This window comes from Antechinus flavipes, chromosome 3, assembly GCF_016432865.1.
Source record: "Antechinus flavipes isolate AdamAnt ecotype Samford, QLD, Australia chromosome 3, AdamAnt_v2, whole genome shotgun sequence".
NCBI lineage: Eukaryota > Metazoa > Chordata > Mammalia > Dasyuromorphia > Dasyuridae > Antechinus > Antechinus flavipes.
In genome coordinates, this window is record NC_067400.1 from 469327402 (window position 1) to 469350235 (window position 22834).

The 22834-nt window shown below is 37.7% G+C and overlaps 1 protein-coding gene across 1 annotated transcript in view; it reads left to right on the forward strand.

The window, feature by feature from the left end:
- The first annotated feature begins 16356 nt into the window (after positions 1-16356).
- Positions 16357-22834, forward strand: part of OPCML (opioid binding protein/cell adhesion molecule like) — a 1494059-nt gene continuing 1487581 nt past the window's right edge. The window contains exon 1 of the mRNA XM_051986652.1: positions 16357-16754. Within this exon, the coding sequence (XP_051842612.1) occupies positions 16694-16754 (61 nt within the window). The 5' untranslated portion in view covers positions 16357-16693. The remainder of the gene's footprint in view (positions 16755-22834) is intronic.

Consider the following 22834-nt stretch of genomic DNA (forward strand, 5'->3'; position numbering starts at 1 on the left):
ATTTGGGTTTTTTGCAAAAATACTGGAGTGGTTTATCATTTCCTTCTTCAGTTCATTTTACAGATGAGGAATTGAAGCAAATAAGATTAAATTATTTGCCCAGGGGCACAAGCTAATAAGTATCTGAGGCCAGATTTGAATTTAGGTCTTCTTCACTCCAACGTTCTATCGCCTGTATAACCTAGCTGCCCTCTAGACCCTGCTTCTATTTGAGTCACTGCTGTAAGCCATACTGCCTCTGTCTAAAGAGCAATTCTATGAAGTCTATAAAGCAGTTCTTCACAGCAACTCTGTGAGTTAGTGAATACACATATACAGAAATTAGGAAATTGAGAGTCAGAATTTTTCAGTGACTTGTTCTTATAGTTACCGAGCTAGTGGGTAAATGTCAGAGGTGAGATCTGATATCAAACCTCTGCACTGCAAGTTCAATACTCTTTCAACTTACTGCTAATCCATGGCCTAAGTTCAGTGGGCAGTCACTATTTTAGTAAATACAGAGAAATCATTGGGGTAATCACTAATCAGGTAAGTTCTCATGATTTTTCAAAATCTCTAAAAAAATAACTTTGTATTGACAAAGAACTGAATACTGAGAGTGGTATCCATGAATTAGGAAATAACTAAAAAAGCTATCATATATGAATGCTGTGGAACATTGTGGAATACTATATTGTAAGAAGTGATGAAAGGGGTGGTTTCAGAAAAACCTGAGAAGATTTTCATGAATTGATTCAGAGGTAAGTGAGCAGAACCAGGAGAAAAAATTATACAATAACAACATCGTGAAGATAACTTAAAAAAGATTTAGATATGCTGATTATCACAAAGACCAACCATGATTCCAAAGGAATCATTATGAAACAAGCTACCCGTCTCCTGATAGAAAGGTAATGAATTCAGAATGCAGATTGAATCGTGTATTTTTTTTTGACATAGGCATTGCAGGAATTTGTTTTATCTGACTATTAATATTTATAGCAAAGGCTTTGTTTTTCTTGATTTCTGAATTAGTGGGAAAGAGAGAAAAATGATTTTTAAAAATCACTATTAGAATAAACAATTCAATATCAGGGGCTGGGTAGAAGCAGAATTGACAAATAACAGTCTTGAATGCATTCAGAGTCTTGCTACTTGGTGAGGGCTATTAAACAGCCCTCTGGGTGGTCTGAATTTTGTAAAGCTGTTAATCAATGAAGTTTGGTCAACCTCCATGCATATTCCATGTACAAATCTATGCCTATGTATCCATATATGTCCTACTGGGAAAAGAAACATGATTTTTATGTGTCAAGAGAGTGAAATAACTACCATGTTGGCTCCCTCCTACTCCCTTCCCATCTCTCTTTAGCTCTCCTTTCTCTCATTCACACACATACATATAAATGCATACATACATATACATAATTTCTCCCTCATGTAGAAGGATCAACTGATTTTTATAATATATGAAAATTATTAGGGCTTTCTTATATCCTAAGTATTATTGTTCTGGACTCTTTTAAAAATAAGAATTGTACTCTCTTTCCCTCCTGCCCCAAATACAAATATAAAAGAATTGAGTGCCTTGTGGACAAATGCCTTAAATCATCTCCCTTCATTGCCCCAACAGATTTAGAGGGCCAGTAGGAAAAAAATGCAGGACAGAGACTAATGCTAGGAAATCCAAGAAGCAGTGTAATTTAAGGTCAAATATCAGGAGACCAAGGAAAATAAGTTATTGTGGAGGACAAGGTCAAGTATCAGGAGAGGAAGAAGCAAGCAAGCAAGAGCAGGGAATCAAGGACTAGGGAGAGAGAAGTATTATCTCCCTGAGGTACAGCAGGTTATTGCTAATGATGGAGAGGGAGTCGCTAAGATAGTTGCTTTATTGACCATGTCAATCCTCAAGTGGCTGGTTAAATGCTCTTGGGTTCAGAATATTTCTATGACTTATGGCCTGGCTCTTTGTACTAGCCCATAGGCATCATAGTGTGTCACCCTATTTTCTTTTTTATTTTCTTTGTATATTTTGTGTATTTTCTTCTTTATTTAAGTAAGTCTCTGGAAAAATCTTTACAGCCAAAGTCTTCCAAAATATTCTCCCTGCTCCATCCCCCTTTCCTAGCTTCAGTTTTTTTTTTCTGAGCCCAAGGCCTAGAAATAAGTTCAAGATAGGTTTTTTTTTATGCCCACTGATCTGTAATTAGAGAGTTAAACACTCAGCTATGTAATGAATTATTTCTCTCCTTGATAACATGTGAATTCCAAGTCTGCCTCCATTTGGCTGAGATAAAATTATTTTGCGGTTGTGTTGTATAAATATGAATTTGGGGAATTCTAATTTTATAAAGCTTGAAACTGAACAATGAAAATGTCAAACATCTTGAGACCATGGCAGAAAGTGTGAATCAAGATGGGATGTGACTGATGGGGCAGGGATGGAGGGAAGACTTTAGCCTAACAAAAATGGGATTTTGTTAGGGATACCTAACAAAAATGGGAGAATGAAGTCAGAGAGGCTATAAGAGCATCTTTTCTGAATTGTAATCAAAGCTGAAAAGTGGACAGTAAAATTGACTTACTATAGAAATTATTGGCCAAAGGAAATAGCTGGAGAATTTTTCATGGATATTCCAGAACAAGAAGGAGTTAGAAATAAGGCTGGAATATGATGAAAGCTAAGGACCTGTCATCTCTAAGGACCAAGGCTTAGCATGATAATAATCCCTAAAGTGAAATAGATTAGAGGTAAAAAAAAAGCCAGATTTATAAATTATATTATAAATTATTAAAAAAGACAAAGACAGCCACTGAGATCTGTTTTTTAATTTATAATAATAACTTATACTTACATAGATTTTTAGGCTTTATAACAAACTTTCCTCACAGAAACTTTAGATAGGGCATGCATTGCTGTTGCCCATTTTCAGATGAGATAACTGAGACACAGAGAAACCATGATCACAAAACTTGGGTCACAACTGATATTTTAATTTAGGTTGTTTGATTCCAATGCCTTTCCACTCCAACATGCTGAGTACAGTTGGTACCATATAATCCTTCACATAGTATCAAATTAGCTTATATACCTCCAAATGTTAAGTAAGGGTATAGTGTTCTGATAACCTGTCTTTCAGGAATTGGGATGGAAGAAGTATTGCAATTCAGATCTAGACTGTGGTCCAAACATACAGTCCACATTTACGGCATCTCCTCCATCACTGGTCTCCATCACTAGCAGTAAAAGTGGTTAGTGGCTAGAACCTCCTCTTTGAAGAGGTCCGGAGCAATTTTATCATAAGTTGGCCATCACATTGCCCTCAGATGGGTAATTAGACAAGGCAGATCCTTGTAACTCCTTTGAGTTCTCAGATTATTAACTGAGGAAGGAAGCTAGAGAGAGTGACAAGCAAAAATGCCACATGACATGGGATAAGTCCATATTTCCTAGAAATTAAAAATAACTCTTGACTTCAATTAATTCTTTTCCCACCTAGCCCTGCTCTGGCCTCTGTGAAGAACAGATGAGAGTACTTTGCAACGTGCCTACTTGCCTCCAAATACCTTGCTCTCTCAAAGCCAAAATCAATTGCAGGTCTCACTGGTCTTTAGTAAAGTGGAACCAGCTGCTTCAGTACCCTTTTCTCCCCCTCTTTTATTTTTTCTCCCTCTTTGTAGGTGGTTGGGAAAAAATCTATATATAATATATATTTATATATATATATATATATATGTGTGTGTGTGTACATATGTATATATACAATACATATAAAATGCATATATTTATATATGTATACATATGTATATATACACACACACACATATATATATTTATAATTATATCTTACAACTTGAATTTGCTAAAATCCCTCCTCTAAGATTGCTATTGGAGAAGCAGTAGATGAGGCATCTTATAAAATAATGGAAGGGGTTTGTATGACTCTTTTCCTCTGCATGAATATATAGCTTTCTCTCTTTTCTACCAGGATCTCTATGTTCTGGAAAACAGAGTAAGCCCTACTAACCTGTCTCCTCCAGGGGAGTTCCTCCATCCTTTAGCTATTATCAAGTCCTTGTTGACTTGTACTGGATAAGAATGAAAGCTGTTCTTTTCATTAGCCACAATTCCATTTAACTCTCTGTGCCTGTGAAGGACACATAGGACTTTTTTTTACCCACAACCGTCTTGTTTTCTAAGTTTCCTTGAACATGAAAGTCCCTCTTGGGAGGACAGTAGTATCTGCAACATATGAGGGAACTCTAATGAAAGCTCCTTGATCAGCACACTATGGTTTCCAGATGTTTGACTACGGGTCCTTTCAAAATATGCTCATTACCGTTTATCTTATTTGGGGAGTAGCCTAGTCATTTTTTCTAGCCTCTGGGGGAGGTTTTCCAGTGTCAGGATAAAGGCAGGCTTTGCCATTCTGACTTACAAGTTTTAATAGAAAGAAGGAAAAAAAAGAAAGGGAGATGCAGCCTTGCACACAATAATGTATTCAGAGCTGTTAAATTATAAAAGAAAAATGTCGGCAGTTATAGTCTTGAGCTATTTGTCTCTTTTTTTCCATTGGTGGCTGGAGGATTCTCTGGACCCCTACCTAATGTTTCTTTACCTATCATTACTAGGAAAGAGGTGAAAGAACTTAGATTTTAGAGTGTGATGAAGATCCCATTATCTACTACTAATCAGCTTGTATGACCATTGGCAATAAAATCATTTTTTAAAATCTCAATCTTCTCATCTATATAATGAAATAATGATATTTCCATGACCCATTTCATAGATTATCATGTGCTTCAATTATCATGTGAAAACAATTGTTAATCATAATGTGTTATAGATTTTATATTGCTATTACAGTTGTTTCAGTTATTTCTTACAATTTCTGATACAAAGTCATTTTCACAGCTTAGGAAACCAGACTGTTGGATGATATAATGAAAAAAATGATATCTGAACCTTTTGGTCAGAATAATATGAATAAGTGTATTATTCCTTCTGAACTACATTCATTTCTATAGCATTTATGCCAACTCTGAGTTCACCATTTAATAATTTAACCAAAAGTTTATTCATTTTTTAAAAAAATATTTATTAATTTATGAAATAAAACAAGCATTCTGTAACATAGTAGATAGAATAAAAAGGACGATTGCAATCTAAACTGCAAATCTATTGGTATGACAGATAACCAAATATTTTTTGAGCATCTACTATATTCTAGATGCTCTGTGAGGCCCAGTGGAGCAAAGCAAATCTGAACAGGGAAACAAATATTTATTTATTAAGCACCTACTGTGTACCAGACATTGTGCTAAGCACTTCACAAATATCTGATATGATTCTCACAACAACCCTAGGAAGAAGGGTACTCTTATTCTCCCCATTTTACAGTTGAAGAAACAAACAGATAAAGATTTGATCACACAGTTAGTTGTCTAAATGCAAATTTGAAATCACGTTTTCCTGACTCAGTACCTAACACTATCTTTACTGTCTGATATCCAGCTACCTCTGAATAAGATAATTTCTCCTTTGGAGGAGTTTAGGATTGAGGCAATAGTACACAAACAGCAATAATTATGTTAGAAATAATAATTATAAATAGATAATGTATATGATGTAAAATGATTCTATATTATATAAATACTATATATATATATATATTATATGAGTCTTATTCAGAGATAACCCAGTGCTCTCTCTACTGCTTCAACATCCAGGTACCTCTGAATAAGACTCATATATAACAATAATTATATATTATCTATTTATAATTATTGCTTTTAATGTAATTATTGCTGCTTATGTATTATTATCTCTGTTGTAAGCTCCTAAAATGTAGGGACTGTCTTTTTCAGAGATAGCTGGATATCAGTGCAGTAGAGAGAGTGCTAGGTACTGAATCAGGAAGAACCTGAATTAAAATTTGCATTTATATATGTGTGTATTATATACAAATTTGCATTTATATATGTGTGTATATAATACAAAGAATAATTATATAATTATACAATAATTAAAATAACATATAATAATATAATATATAATTCTATTAGAAATAAAAATGGTGTTCAAGAATATTTAAAGACCATGAGAAATCAGAGGAGAAGAGTGCCTCTGAATAGGAGGTGATCAGGGGAGTTGTCCTGGAAGAGGTAGCATTTAGGCTGGGACTTGTTGGAAGGATAAACTTTCATCTAATTCATATGTAAGAGGTGGGATGAGGGATTGTTTAGAATGAAAAAAAAATGGTGTGAATGAAGACCTTGGGTAAGAGATGTGACACTGCTGTTGACAACATATTGCCTGATACCTTTGCTAGGAAAGCATCCTCAAATGCTATCAAATTGGGGGTTGGAGGTGGGGAGGGAGGTGGCTTGCTGCATTAACCCCACATCCCATCTCCTCCTCTGGCTCCGTTGCCGTCAGTCTTGTAGCGTATGGCACATCTCAATGACTAGTGTCAGCTCTAGGGCTCAGGGAGCTGAGCAGTAATGGCAGATGGTTCCCAAGGACATTAATCACAGTGACAGATGGTGAATCCCTAAGTGATCCTGAAGTGTCCTGGGGCCCTTTCTTTGGGTTGGGGAAATCTCTTAGAGAGACCATTTCAGCAGGTTCAGCTAAAGCATCTTACTGGCTGACCTCCCATTTCAGATTTTTTGCTGAAATGTTAATGAAATGATTTCCTCCAGCTTCATTTTTTTTAGACCAGGCTCCTTAATCACTTATGATAAGAATGTACGCAGTTAAGTTGGCTTTGGAAATATGAATGTCAGTCAACAACAGATACATCCAAAAAGGAGCCAAGGGTCATTGAAATTTGGTGAGTTAATTGCCCCTGCTTACTCCAGGGCTGCCAAAATGATAAGCAGGGGGGGATTGTGAGTCTCTGTTGGAGATAGAAGTAACTAATAAAAGCAAGTAACAGGAGAAGAACTTACTTTAAACTCTCTCTGAAGAACTCAGGCTAGAACTAATCCAGGAACAAAGTCTTGTTGGCTTTTTTTGGACTCTATTCCTGCTTTACAGAACTTTGGCTTTCATTTTTCTAAATTGCAGGCAGAGCAGAGAGAATAGTCCATTTCAAAAGGTTCCCAATGCTCCTTCTCTTTAGCAGGAGAACCAAAGGCTTTCTCCAGAACTTCCCATTATGAGCATTCTAGAACCTGTGCATCTTAGATTGAGCTGAGCTTGAGATGATCCGGAGAGTCTTACATTCTTAAAGAAAATATTGAAAGTAAGAGTAAATGCGTCTCAGAATGTGAGGTTTGAAGCATCTAATTTTGTAGGAAGGCATGATAGTAAAAGCAGTACACTTTGACAAGGGGAAAAATCAGAATTATTCCAATCTTGAAATTCTACCTGTTCCAGTAGCTTTAGTCAATTTTCATCTGTCATTAATAATCAACCCAGTATTGATATTTATGTATCTCCTGTGACCTCTCATGGCCATTTAAAAAGTCTGCCAAAAATTTGATAAATAGAAAAATGTATAGAATGATTTTATATTTATATATGTGTGTATGTGTATTTACATATATATATATCCGTACTCACATACACATTTGTATTTATGGTATCTTTGGAGTGGAAGAAGAAAGAAAAAAGGAAAAAAATACATAATTTTATTTTATATTTAAAAGGGATAGCAAGTTGTACATAATAGACTTACATTTTCTTGTACAATCATTTAAAAAAAATTATACAGTGTTATGAAAAATTTGTTTTATTTCATAAATTAAAAATAAATAAAAATTTAAAGAACTCTGTCAGGTGTTTCTGTGGAACACTTAATGATATGGTTAAATTTGTGCTGATATTATCTCTCTCTCTCTCTCTTTCTTACTTCTCTGAAAGGCAGAATAGCATAATGTCTAGAGAGTTGTTTTTAACATCACCAAAAACTGGATTCAATATGTATATGTGTGTGTCGTGTGTGTGTGTGTGTGTGTGTGTGTGTGTATAACATACACATATATATACACACACACACATACACATACCCCACTGGGACTTCTCTAAACCAATTAATTCACAGCTTTTTTTTTAAATAAAAAAGTATGTATTTAAATATACAAATACATTTATATAAGGTGTTTGCATATACATAGGCATGAAAATATCTATACATACAGATAGGGACTGGACCAGTGATTTCATTAATTTAGGGATCTCCTGGATGACAAAATTCTTTCTAAGAATGTAAATTGGCACCTTCTTTGAAATTTATAATTTTATAGTGTTGGTTGTACTCAAGACTGAGTTGTCAAGAGGATTGATCAGGGTGACATAAACAATATGTCTTAGGATCCTATGTTTAGAACCAGGAGGAGCCTCAGAAGCCAACCTCTTCATTTTGTAGGTGAAGAAATTGAGAAACAGAGAGATCAATTGACTTGTCCAGAGTCACATAAGTATCTGAGGCAGCTTGGAATCCAGGTCTTCCTGATTCATAGGCAAGACCTGAACTCAGTTCTCTAATCCTCTAATCCTAGATCTCCATCTATCACATCTCCTGTCTCTGTCATTCTGCTATGTATATGTACATGCACACATGCATTATATATTTATACACGTATATGCATATGTATGTATAACTCTTCAACAGGGGCCCTATCAGAATTGTATTAAAAGATGCGTTGGTTGTACTGGGACTTCACTCATCTTACATCACTTAGTTTAGCTAGAAGTTCACCATTCAAAATATGACAAAAGACACAGGACAATGATAATGGATATACAGTTATCCCTTCCATGGTGAGACTTTTCCCATTGTGGCTTAGATATATCATGGATTAGCAGAAGAAGTTGAATGAGAATTTTTTTGAGAGTTTTCTGGAAGCTGTAGATGAAAGCCAGAAGATGACACAGAGAAATTTAGAAATTCAAAAATGCATTATATATATAGTATTGTATATAAAACATATAGCATATGTTTTATTTTTTAATACTATAATAATTCAGACTTCTTCTCTGGTATGAACGGAGGGCCAAAAAATTCCACATAAATTTTCCAGATTTCAGGTTTACAGTGTCCCTAGCCCTCACAATGTGGAATAGAAATAGTATGTGTGTGTGTGACCTTGAATGTAGAGAGTGTTTTTTTTTTTTACTATTGTTTATCTTTATACTACCCATCTCCTGCCATGTCTCACATAGTACTCTCAAGTTACATCCAGTCAACAAGCTTTTGCTCCAGACACTACTAAATGCTGAGGATACAAAGAAAGTAAAACACAAGTGCTTTCTCTCAAGGGACTCACAGTTTAATGACCTAATAGGTGTTTAGTAAACCTCTCTCTGTTTGTTGAAGGGTAAGCTTGGAGTTGGTCTAAATGATGCAGAAATGCAACCCAGAAGAAACAATGGGATTTTGTAATATATTTCCAGTGAAGGAGTTTAACTGCATTCATCTTCAACCTCTTTGGTACCTCTGTGTGCCATCCTAGTGCTCTATGATGCTGATGTTTTGCCTTCTAATAGTGTTCTTGCTTTAGAAATCAATACTATTAATAATAGTAATAATAACATTTTACATTTACATAGTACACTATGATTAGCAATCATTTAAAAAGTGGTTTACATAGTCAGGAAAAGTGAAGAGATCCATGAAAATAATACTTTGTATGATATAATTTGGATGATCAGGATTGATTTCTTCAGTCCATCATCATCCACATGGATTTTAATTACCTAAATAGTTGTGTTGTAACCTTGGATAATTCACACTATTTTTCTGAAGTTCACTTTCATTAATTCTAAAATGAAAGGTTTGGATTAGATGATTTCAAAGTTCCTTTCTAGCTCTAAATTTCTCTGTATGAGCTAATGAATATAACCTAACCTCTCCTTTCCTCTCCCCTCCCTGTACAATACCTAGGGGAGGGAGACTGATTCTCCATCAGAGAAAAGGGCCATCACTGTCTGCTATAATATAAGCCAAGAGGCTGGAAGACCAGGCTTTCTGTATGGTCTAGTCTACTTAGCATTAAGTACAGTGTTCTTTATGCACAGTGGGTGCTCATTAAGTGTTGCTGATTAACTGCTCAGCACACATTATTTGAAAATGAACTCAATTGGCCTTTTGATTTTGGGTGGTGACTTCATTTCCTCTAGGTAAAGGTGCATATGGAGTCGGGAATCATACAGCCAGAGTGTTTTGGGTCACTATTTCTTAGATAGAGGATAATATCTGCAGATGTTTTTAATCTGTACCACTCTTAGAATAATGCTAAGATACGAACTGGATCTCTATTATTACCTGAAATGGATTCTACATACAGATTTTAGGTAAAACATATAGAAAGTTAAGACTATATTGTCTGCTAAAGAATCCATATTCTTAGGAAAGGGTAGAATTCTATGCCTTATGCATAATAATGAAAAAAATAATAATGATACTAGTAATACTTCACAATTGTGTAGCATTTTATAACATGTAATGAGTAGAGGGGCTATAACTGAAGGAAGGAAGGCTTGGGTTCAAATCTTGCCTATCATAATTGAGTTGGAGTCCTGGATGAGTCATTCAATCTCTCTGAACCTCACTTTCCTGCTCTATCACAAGGGGGATCACAGTATCTGTTGAAGGTACTTCCCAAGGCGACTATGAGGTTCAACTGAGCTGATATGTGTGAAACAGTTTGTAAACTTTAAAGCACTCCTAGGAGCATTAGTTTTGTCATGTCGTTTATGATTTTGTATGATCCGGCTCTGAGAGGTGGATGGGGATAGGGTTAAACATCTCAATTTTGCAGTGAAGCTAAGACTGGATGCTAGGTCTCCTCTCTAAGTATCTACCTGGGCTTTGTTTCAGGTGTGGGAAAAATATATATGTTAATATAATAACTGTATCCATTGCCCTTAAGGCAACCTCTGGTAACTAGCATCCTGTCTCACTCAGGAGTCTTACCTTGCAGGAAAGAAATCATGTTGTTCTCTGGACCTGTTTAAGCAAGCAGTGGAAGGAGTCAGTTGGCTTGGGGTGCACAGAGAAGGAAGGGGACAAAGGGAGGGGGAAGATGAAGATGTTTTTCAAGAATCAGGCTGGGCTGCCTCTCCCCATGATAGGTACCTCCCGCCAAGTGGGTGTGTTGATGCCTGGAGCTTCAGAAGCAGCTGTTGTGCTGAGGAGGCAGGAGGATTTGGGGGAGGTCAAAAGCGGCTCGGAAGTTAAAATTCTCTGCCACTGCCTGCATGGACTGCTTTGGTAGCCATGAGGTCAGAGAATGTGTGGCTTTCTTTTTTTTCCCCCTTTTCTTTTTTCTTCACCAAATGCAAATCAATAGATCCCGTATTCACAGTCTAACAAGATGTCAAGGAGAGAAGAGTAGCCTTTTCATTCAGAGAACGGTACAGGGAGAGAGAGGCTCCACTCAGAAGGAGGAAGGGAAAACAGGAAATGGGAGGGGGGAGCGAAAGGGGAGGAGACGTAAGGGAGAGAAAGGGGGAGAGTGAAAGCTTTTGAGGAGCTGACAGGGCTATCTAGCAAGAGTCTAGGGCTAATTCTTACTCTATTTACTGACACGTGGCAGGACCATCTTGTTTTAATCTCCCTGTATCATCTGTGAAAAGGGGACATTTGGGGTATCTTTTGTGGTTGTCAGGTTTTAGTGTTTGCACAGGCTACTTGGCTGAAAAGCTGTTCAAAATAAATGTATAATGAGAGTCTAAAATCAGTGCTTCTCCCAGGTCTGATCAGATGCAGAAGCCCTAAGGATGTTCCAAGGTAGGGTGATAATTTAATGGACCAAGAAAATCCAATCATATTCTAAGGGATAAGAATTGGGGAACAACTAGTTGATCTATAAACTGTCTTGAGGAAATGTCTATGGAAAGAGTACTGGATGGGTAATTAAGATTTAGGAGACTTGACTTTTAGACCATATATATTTAATGGAAAAAGAGGAAATTTGGGGTCTAACCCCAGAAACTCTACTTTTTAAGCATTTCAGCCTTGATTAATCAGTTTCCTCATCTGTAAAATGATGGGTCTAGATCAGATTGATGTCTCAGATCTTAGAAATTCTAAAATGCCTTTATTTTCACATGGGCATTCCTCTCAGACTTATACTATGATCTTAGGCACATTACTTAACCTTCATGTTCTTCAGTTTCTCCCTGGAAGATGGATCTAGTATTTCCTTTATTGACTTAATACATGGGGATGTGAGACTTGTTAAGAAGATAATAGATATGAACCTCACTGAATAATCTAGAGTAATGATTATCAGGATGGCCAAAGTGTTGGTTAAGAATTCATCTTACCTCTTAATTTGCTCCTATTGGAGTCCCCTGAGTCATCTGCTGTCTACATTGGTCTTAACATTCCAGGCATTCTGAAAATTATTACTGAGGTTACCGCTATCTCTATTTTGTTTCCATCAAAGTCAGGGACCTACTGACTCACTCAATTGCCACCTAGGTCATCATGGCCTCTTTTCAAAGATCTTTGGAATATAATTGTGGAAGTTACAGAAATTGTTTTCCAGATAGTTCTGAGAAACAGGAAAAAACTTACAAGTAATATCAAGATCAGATATATATGTATATATATATTCTTTGGAGAGACATGGAACCCCATTTTCCAAATATAGAAATGACTCCTTTGGATTTTGAAAGGTGTATTTCTTTTTCCAGCTGTGAGTCAATTACTTCTCCAGTGTCCTAAATGTTTTCCATAGTGTGTTTTCCATAATTCTAAACTGAGTCTGAGAAAATTACACGCCGGAAGAATTTTGCTCATTATAGGATATTTAGAGCTGAACAATGAATGGAAGTCAATTATAATCTGTAGTAGTTTTAAGATCATCAATGGTCCTTTATCTTTTGTTTTTCTGCCCCCCCCCAAAAGTGTCATTGGCTTATAGATTTAGCATTGGAGAGTATCTTAGATGTCATCTGGACCAACCCCCTCATTTTACACATGAAAAAATAAGGTCCAGAGAGACCAAATGACTTCTTTAAATTTATCTAAGTAATAAATAGTTGAGGTGTAATTCAAATTCAGATCTCCTAAATCTAGATCTCATAATCTTTTATTCTACATTGTAGTCCTTGTTATACTCCTTAATCTTAAATCTATATTCTTTGCCCTCTTTTATTTCCAAAGATAAATAACACAATGTATTGCTAAAAACATGATGCATGAAAGAATAAAATTCAGTATAAGTTAACTTTGATAAAAAGGAAGTAATTACTGATATACCAAAATACCCTGACTGTAAGGCACTTTTCCATAGGTTGATCCACACCAAGAATACTCAAGCCAAAATTATAGGGAAGTTCAAATATATGAACAAGCTCCTGTACCTTGCTTTTCCTGTTCTTTTTCTCTTGAGAAGCAAAATCAGACGGCAATCTAGTCCATATTGGAGAAGTTGCTTAACTGGCGTTCCTGCTCCAAATGAAAAGATGGAGACTGAAGTAAAAAAGGGTGAGAATCAGCCTTATCTTTGAATTGCTTGGTTTCAGTTGGTTTATTTCCCTATCTTACTGCTATTTAAACACAGTTTTGATGATTTTGTTTGCTTTAAAAAAAAAGAAAAAAATCATAGAAGGTATAAAATTGCATATTATTTACCCCAGAGAAGAGCACAGTCCCCCTTGTAAATATGCATTGAGGCAGTTTTATTTTTATTTTTATTTTTTTAAGATGTTTAAATGTACCCAGTAGACCGTAATGTCTCTTTCAGAGCTGGTGCCATCTATCGATTAAATATGCATTTATACATTTTTCTTCTTTAAAAAAAGAGAGAGAGAGAAACATACGTTTTAATCATACAATAGGCCTGGGAAGACAACCCATAAAATACATATTTATGTGTTTTTAAAAATTATTTTTAACAGGCTCAAATTTTTTTGCTAAAAATAAATGATCTTTGGGTATACATTCTGATATAAATGTGGTGAATATGAATTTTGGAAGATTTTTTCTGTTGGAGGGAGGATAATATAGTAAGCTTTTTAAAAGGCCCTTATAAAAGGGCAGATGCCCCATAGATTAGTCTTTGAAAGATTTGTGATTTGACTTTGTGATTGGGAACAGCAAGGAGGGCAGGAATTCGTCTTTACCTGTGCCTTCCTTTTCCTCATCTATATTCTGAAAAATTCCCTTAAATATTTGTCACATCATAGTCCATACCATTATCATTTCATCACAAGACAATTATAATTATCTTTTTCCTATTCCAAACCATTCTATGCATCCCTATGAAATTAATCTCCCTTAAACATCACTTTGAACAACCATGTACTGCTGTTCTAAAATTCTCGATGGATCCCCATTACCTTTGGAACAAACTTCAAAGTTCTTAGCTTGTTATTCAAGGTCCCCTGCAATGTTGCCAGCTTATATCTCCAACCTTATCTTCCAAAAGTGGTCTATAGAAAGCTTTTTCATCAGTCAAACTGCAGTAATTGATATGTCTTCAATCTTATCTCCCAATACAGGTCTATATAAAACTCTTCCATCAATTAACGTTTAAATTTTTCAATCAACAAGCATTTAGAAAGCATCTACTAGGTGTGGGGTACTTTGCTAAGCACTGAAAATAGAAAGGGAAAACGACAGTTTTTGTTCTCAAGAAACTTATGGTTTAATGGCAAAGACAAATTGTAAATAACTATGTACAAACAAGATATATAGAGACATACTGAAGATTATCTCAAAAAGAAAGCTTTAAGATTCCCTTATGATCCAAAGTCCATTTCCATCCCCAACTCCAGTGTTCTCTTATTGGAATCCTCCCATTTGTTAAATTAAGGCCCAGTCCAAGATTCATCTTCCCTGGTTGACTTTGTCTGACCACTCATTATGCTGGTGATTGTGCCCTTCTGTAAAAGCCTATGGCACATATGATCTGCATAGCTCATTTGACATCAACACAGTTTTTCCTATTGCTCTTTGTCTTTTTATGTTCATATCCTGCTTTGCCAATTAGATTCTGTTACCATATTTATGGTGTTTTAAGGCTTGTGAGTCCTTTACATATGTTATATTCTTTAATCTTGGAAATACTTGTACAAATTATAAATAGTGAACAAGGATAAAAAAATCAAAAGAAAAAAAATCACTCAACACTTTTATACTGATGATAAGGGAGAGAAAGGGAGAGGAGGACAAGAACAACATTTCTTGTTTGATTACCCTGTCTCCAGATTTCCAGCAGTTATTTATGATGCTATCTTCTCTATCCTAGATGAAATAGGAATAGTTTTGTAAGAAGACACAAAGACAAACTTGAGGGACACTGGGATTCATAACCAAAGAAGGTTTCAGAGCCACTTTTTAGAATTTCACACTTTGGATTATTAGCACAAACACTGAGTTTGCTGAATATCTGAGATCATATACAGGATATATTTGGATTTTCCTGTCCATCACAGAGCTATCAGAAAGAGTGAATCTGTTTTCCATCTATGTTCGGGTCCTTTCCTAACTTATAATCTCTATTTATATGCAAATTCTTAAATGTCAGAGTACTCATTTGCACAAACAGGTGACACACTCAACAAGTGACGTTTAGTGTTAATATGTGAGCTATATAGGAGGCCAGCTGCAGGCTTTGTCAGCAAAGCTCCGGTGGGGACAAACTCCTAACTCTGCTGCAGTGAGGAATGCTGTCAAACTGGGACACAGGAGTGCTGAACTAGTCTGCAAAGTGGGAGATGTGGATGCATGGAAGGAGGGCCACAGGTGTCGTTTTTGGTGGTCCTCCTCTTAAAGGTTTCAGAATACTTCAGCACATTCCAGGCTCCCCAAAATTCTAGTCTGAATCTGAATTGGCTTCTGTAACAAAAGCGATTGTTTGTGCTTTTGGAGCATCAAAATCTGAACATGTTTTAATTGTGGGAATGGGCCCATTCTCACCCTCTCATTGGTAAAGGAGCCTTAATGTATCCCTGTGCTTGTTGAAGAAACTGTGTTCTGCAAGAGAGAGGGAACTCTGTCAGGTGACTTTCAGAGTAATGCTGAGGAGGGGGTGATACAGGGAAGGAGAGATTTCACATCTCCAAATAGGAGAGCTCCATGTGGAGCCACCAGATTGTGACATCCTTTTGTGTGGAGAACCAGGAAGGGGTAACAAAGCAAGGGAAGGGCCACGGGCACCAGGTCCATTTCTGCTAACAGAGAACTTTTCCCTCTGATGCTCCCAGCTCCATGGGAGAGCCGGGTTTAAGCCAACTCTGCCAGACATCTTCCCATTCTCCTATGTGCCAACTTGCACACGCAGACTCACATTCACAATGCATACACTTGCACATTCATACCAACACTCTGTGCCAACTTCTTTAGCACACTGCTGGGAGCTGGGTGAGGGGGTGGATTGGGGACAGGCTTCAACTCTTCTTGTAGTCAAACCTGCATGAGATGCAAGTATCTGTGTGTCACTCAGGAGACTAGAACCAATGAGTGCATTGTAGGAGGTCTGCTATGAGCCCCGTGCAGATTGGTGGTGGTGATTTTTACCAGTTGTGTGTATGTGCAAGAAAAAAAAAATAGAGACGCTGGCTGCCTGCTCCTATCTTTCTCTCTCCTCTCTCTCTCCCTCTTTCTCTTTCTCTTGCTCTCTCTCCCTCTCCCTCCCTTTGCAAACATTGGATTTAAACCTGCTCAGAATTCAGCACAGAGGAAGGCAGCAGCAGCAGTAGCAGCAGCAGCAGCAGCAGACTAGCAGCTGAGAGCACCGCAGCTCCAAGATGTACCATCCTGCCTGCTGGATCATCTTTTCAGCAACAACTGCCCTGCTCTTCATCCCAGGTACAGGAGGAAGGGTTCTTTCTTTCCCTGGGGGATCTGAAGATGTAAAAGGAGAGGGAAAAGGGGAAAGAAGCAAAGGGAGGGAGATGGGCAGAGAGTGAATGTGAGATGCATGTGAGTGAGTGAGAGCGAGGTAGCTCTGATCCATATGCACTCACACACACAGACACACAAACACATACCCTCACTCATACACACAGACACCCAGCTGCTTGCCCTGGAGTATTTATGGTTTGCTTAGGATTGTTCTGGTGAGCTGGGTTCAAATTCTGCCCCTTACTGTGAGACACTGCTTCTACTGCGTTGGGTACCAAACTGATATCAGCCAGCTCCAACCTAAGGGGCGTGAGAAAAGAAGCTAAAACTCGCGGGGGCCATTTGGGCAGAATTCCTGCATAAATAGGTTGTGCTAGGACCTGCAGAATGGACCAGAAATCTTTATTGCTCTCTTTCTCTTGCCTTTTCCCTATTCTGCTCTCCTCACTTTGGTTCCTTCCCCTCCTTTCAACTTCTCTATTACTCTACCGTCTCTCTCTCTCTCTCTCTCTCTCTCTCTCTCTCTCTCTCTCTCTCTCTCTCTCTCTCTCTCTCTCTCTCTCTCTCCTCTTCCATTGAATGGAAAGATTTTGCCTTTGAAGTTCAAAACCGTCTCATCCTTCTTCCTCCTCCATCATTTTGGAAAAGTAGAATTACCCCTGGAAGATCTGGGGGAAACTTACACAGAAGGTCTGGAATAGTCCAATGTTTTTCCTTTACCTCCCCCTCCCCAGTTATTTAAAAGAGACCCTATCCCAGCAGTTACCTGTTTGGGAAGATTTCTGCAATGACACAAGCAAGATGCTGCAATCTTTGCAATAAAAGCTTAGTAAAAGTGTTGCAAAATGCATTCAGTAATTATACCTTTGCCACTGCCGAGTAGAAGAATGGATCTGTGCATCCTCCCAGCAGTGCTGATCTGCTTAAGTTGGGGTTGGTCTTAATGAAGATTCTGGCCAGGATGTCGGGGCTAAGGGGATTTTTACTCTGAACCCCAATGAGATGTCTTATTTTAAAAAAAAAGAGGTAGAAATAAACAGAGGAACGCTTGATTGAACATTGGTTCTCCCAATTGAGAAATGAAGCACAGACACAGACTTACACACATATATCCACTTGTGCACTTAGATGCACACACGTGTGCCTACCCACGCATACACCCGATTCATACAGCCTCACACACAATGAAGCACTGTTGTATAGGATTCTTTGCAAATGGATGCAATTGGGTATTTCTTCGAAGTAAAATGATAAATACAGGAGTTTGGCAGGGAAAAAGAAAAACAGAGATTTGATCAAGAAAAGAGGAAAAGCCATCCTAGTTTGTGACATTTCAGAGGCTTTTTGGTGCTTTGGCTTTTCCAAGCTATAGATGGTCTCTGTGTAGCCATTTCCCAGGGCGAAATCCCTCCCTTTCAGTAGAAATAAGCTCAGAAGGTCAGAGTAGGGTGGAGGTGGGGTGGAATTTACATCTGTCTGTGTGATATTTAAAATAAATTAGAAATTCCAGCCAAGGGTGCATGGATGGGGGGATTTGGTCAGGACAGTGTTTGGGAGTACAGAAGGCAAGGGCAGGCAGGGAACACACAGTACCTGCTATGGCCTGACAGAGGGAGCCAGGTTAGTCTGTTGGGTCAATAGTAGGAGAAGGAAAACTTTGCTGCGTATGTGAGTCTCCTACCCAGGAGGTCAAGCCCTGACCATGTAACAAAGCTTCCTTAGTGCCAGAAGACCTATTTCCCCTTCCCCCTTCTCTGGGTCTGGGGGCACGCTTGCTTACCCGTAGCATCATCCAGGTGGTTCAGGCCCTGCTAGGCAAGGGAATCCTGTCCTGTGTATTTCCACGTAAGGTGAAGATCAAGAAAATCCACTTATGGGGGGCAAAAATAAAGGCCAAACTACCTAAGCTGCATTGCAGTGCACTCCCATCCCAGGAGAAGCAGAAAGTAGGAAACCGGGGTGAGAGCTGTCCCCCGTATCCAGGAAACCCAGCTCAAGGTCAGTGTCAGATCCTGCCGAGGGCTGAGGTCAACCTACCAAATACACCAATGGAAGTTGAAAGGGCACATTGGTCATTGCCAGGGCCATCAACTAGAGTCATGTCCAGGTTAAAGGACTGGATGACGTGCCAAGTGACCCCTAAGTACTTCTAAGACTTGGGAAGCATATGAAAGCTGTTAGGGTTTAATTTTCATTTGACAGTCATTTCTGGTCCAGTCTGTTGCATGCCTCTGGGGAACTGCTCTTTATGCTAATTGTGCCTGGAGCATGGTATGTGATGGTTCAATCAAGGAGGAGGGAAAGTTGCTTTTAGAAGGTGTAATTGGAGTGAAGGAAAATATCACAACTTGAAAGGTTCTTGCAGAAAATAGAACCTAGCTTTCTCCAAAAGTTATTATTAGCTACAATGGTTTATTTGCGGTTTCACCCTCCTCAATTCTTTTCTTTCTCCTCTTTTTGGAATTTTTACCCCCCTTTCTTTAAAAGATGCTTTTTTCCCTTTGGGGCTAATGCCAACTTGTTAGTAATTTACTCTCCATGAGTTTAAAGACGAAAGGTTAATGTAATAATGAAACCCTGACCTGACTGGGCCCTGATGCCATTTCATTTTGCAGCTTTTTATTTCTTGGTAAAACATGTTTCCATCCCAGAATAATTTTAAGGCTAATGTTGTTGTCATCTAGTGCCTTTAGGGGGGAGACCGCTGGCCATAAATTGCTTTTCTAGGCAGAATCTCTCTGATGGAAAGGACAGTAACAAGTGGAGATTGTAATGAGCCTGCAACCATGACAGTGGCGAGGGCAATGGGTTGACAATTTAATTGTCACACCAGTGGCACACACCTTGCACAAAGATTGTGGTTCTTGGTATCTAGGGGTAAGGGACTGTGTGATGTAGTAGTTGAAAGGGAAGACAAAATTGAGAAGGGAGGGAAATCTCATTGACCTTGTATATGGGAGATCATGTAGGAAGGTGAATAGTCTACGCTGGCCAATCCTAAGAGAAATCAGGGTTTGAGATAAAGTTTTTTCTCTTTCTTTTTTCTTCTCTACCCCCTGCAAGAAAAACACCTGTTCATCAGGTTTGTGATACTACTATGAAGTCAGCTGGCATTCAGTTAGCATTCCCAGCCTGAGGGAGAGAAGTCTCTAAGGGTTAGAGTGTCATATACCTGCTTGAATATGGGGTTACTAATACTGGGAGGTGGGGAGTTTCTCCTTTTCATTTTTATTCTCAACAGCACTCTCCTCCTACCACATAGAGCATCTCTTAGGACATGAAAATCACCCCTCAAGAGTTCTTTGTACCTAGGTCTCAGTTGTTTCCTTCCAGCTCCAGACCCCACTGTTATCCTAGCAACTTCCCTAAATCTCAAATACATGTTTGCCCTTTGCTTTTGTAGCTTCTGGGCCTTGATGGAGGGCTCATTTTGACTTGAGAGATCTTCCTTTTCAACTTTTACTTTACTTCATTTTCCTTTAGGGAAGATACCTCCTGAACATGAAGGAAGGAGATTTTCTAAGGCAAGAGTCAGACTATTTAGTGCCAAGTAGAGAATGGTATTTTAGGCCTTTCACACAAAGATGATTGCTAGCTATGTTTGTTCAAATGGGATCTATCCACCTTGAGTCCATATGCATTCAGAGGAGCTTGATAGACTTACAGAAACTTCAGAGAAGGAGATAAATGAGCTGATGCAAACTTGGAGACATAGACTCTCCCAAAAAGCCCTATGAGCAAGGCCTGAGTGTTAGTTTGATTGATAATGAAAACCATTGTTTCCCAATCAATTAAGATGGAAAATATAAAGTATTTTGTAAACTTTAAAGCACCATATAAATATCAGTAGTAATTATTATTATTGATTTTCTTTGACAAGACTTGATAATTATTTAGCATAGAGAATTCCAATGAAAGAAATTCCTTTATAAACTTAAAAAAGTATTTTGAAATATTGTTATCAAGTCATTTTTCAGTTGTGTCCAATTCTTTGGGGGTTCTATTGGCAAAGTATTGAAGTGGTTTGTTATTTCCTTCTCCAGCTCTTTTTACAGATTAGGAAACTGAGGCAAATAGGATTAAGTGACTTGCTCAATGAATAAGTATCTGAAGCCAATTTTGAACTCAGGAAGATAAATTTTCCTGACTTTAGGCCTATCCATTGTGTTACTTAGTTGACTATATGACTTGTGTACTGAGGAATTAATTGACTTTTCACACAGCTAGTAGTGTCAAATATAGGACCTGAACCAAAGTTTTCCTCATTTCTCTCCATTAGACAGAAAGCATGTCATCATCATCATCATCGTCATCATCAATAATAATAATAACAATAACACAATTATCTCATTTTTCTCATCTACTTCCATAATGTTAAGATAGAAGATCCCATTATCTTGCCAATATTCTCTGATATTCAATGCTATTGTTAACAATTATTATCATCCCCTTTACCAGGTATACATCTATCATATATTTAGTTCCAGTATCCCCATGATCCCATATGGCCCTCACTTCTTTAAGAATAATAAGCTTAATAAGAATAGTAAGGTACATTCTGTTTTCATTCAGCAGGAGGTACAGTAGGATATGAAAAGAAAGAAGAGTGCAAGCAGCCTCTTAAAGACTGCTTATTCATCTCTGGGCTGGAGAAATTATTTCTTTTCCCACCACTCTGAGGACTGACTATCTGGAGATTGTTCTTTTACTTATTTGCTTGTTTTTCCTTTCCTTCATTTTCTTTTTTTCTCAGGACTACATTACATTCACTCTCTTCAATATCCTTTTGAATAAGAAAGTTGTCTAATGACAGTCCTTATCTCAATGACCTGATCATTTGTAAACCCAGTATATTCTTCAAATCTCTGGTCACCTGAGGTTCATTGGTTCAGACTTGGCCTTGCTTCCAAACCCAAACCCACAGATCAAGTTGAATACTTGGAATGGGAAGTTAAAATTCTGAATGTACCTTTGCTTCATTTCAATAATTTAAATTATTGGAAGCACCTGGGGATAGTGGATAGTTATCCTCAAAGTCAAAAAGATCTGGATTCAAATTCTTCTTCAGACCTTATTAACTGTATGAACTTGAAGAAATCACTTAACCACAACTTTTTTTTGTTTATATAAGGGCAATAATAATAACCTCTGCCTCACAGGATCATGAGGCTCCAATGGGAAGATATGTGACTTAAAGAGCATCCCAAAAATCTTAGTGGAGATTTAAACTTTAATAACACAAAATAGTTTAATACTTTTAAAATTTAGTAGCTTAAAACAGTATTAAGACTTTTTGGGACACCATGTATGAAGGAAAACTGTTTTTATATGGCTCAGTTTTCTCTTGTATTCAATGTCAATATGGAAAAACAAGAGTAATATTTTAGCGTATTTTCCAAGGAATCATTGAATAGTAGTATTAATGCAAAATAGGAGAGGTTGGAAATTCTAGGGGAATGTGATCTCTCTGCTGCTGAAGGAGCAGGTTTGGCTAAGTTAAGATTTACACTATTCTGTGACAATATCACAGAAACAAAAATGACCAAATACTGACTGGTGTTCACGTAAAAATGGAAAAATCCTTGCCCTGCTCTTCTCTTTTTATTCCCTCTGTCTGAACCTCACCCCAGAAACTTCAATACTGTGTATGACCTGTGCTGTTACAACCCTTCTACAAGCATTAGAAGACAGTTACATGAGTTTTTGTGACTGAGACATTTTTCTCAGTAGCCAAACCCTCTGGGGAGGAGCCTCTCTGAACTTCGAGAGGCTGGTCCTTGGATGGAGATAGAGCATCTGTTACCAAGCCTAAACATGCTCCCCAGGTATAGTTTTTCAGACACTAGGATTGTATCTGTGCCATGTGAAGGCAACAGTGGAAGACTTACCTGTAGGTGAACAGACTGACCTTAACTATTATGTTTTCCTAAGCCTCCATACTGATGCAATAAAGGTAGTGGGGATTAGAGATGGGTGTGTGGGTGAAAGATTCTCCTTTTGGCTAGAATTCTAGTAGTTTGGATTAGAAATCTTTTGAGTAGGCA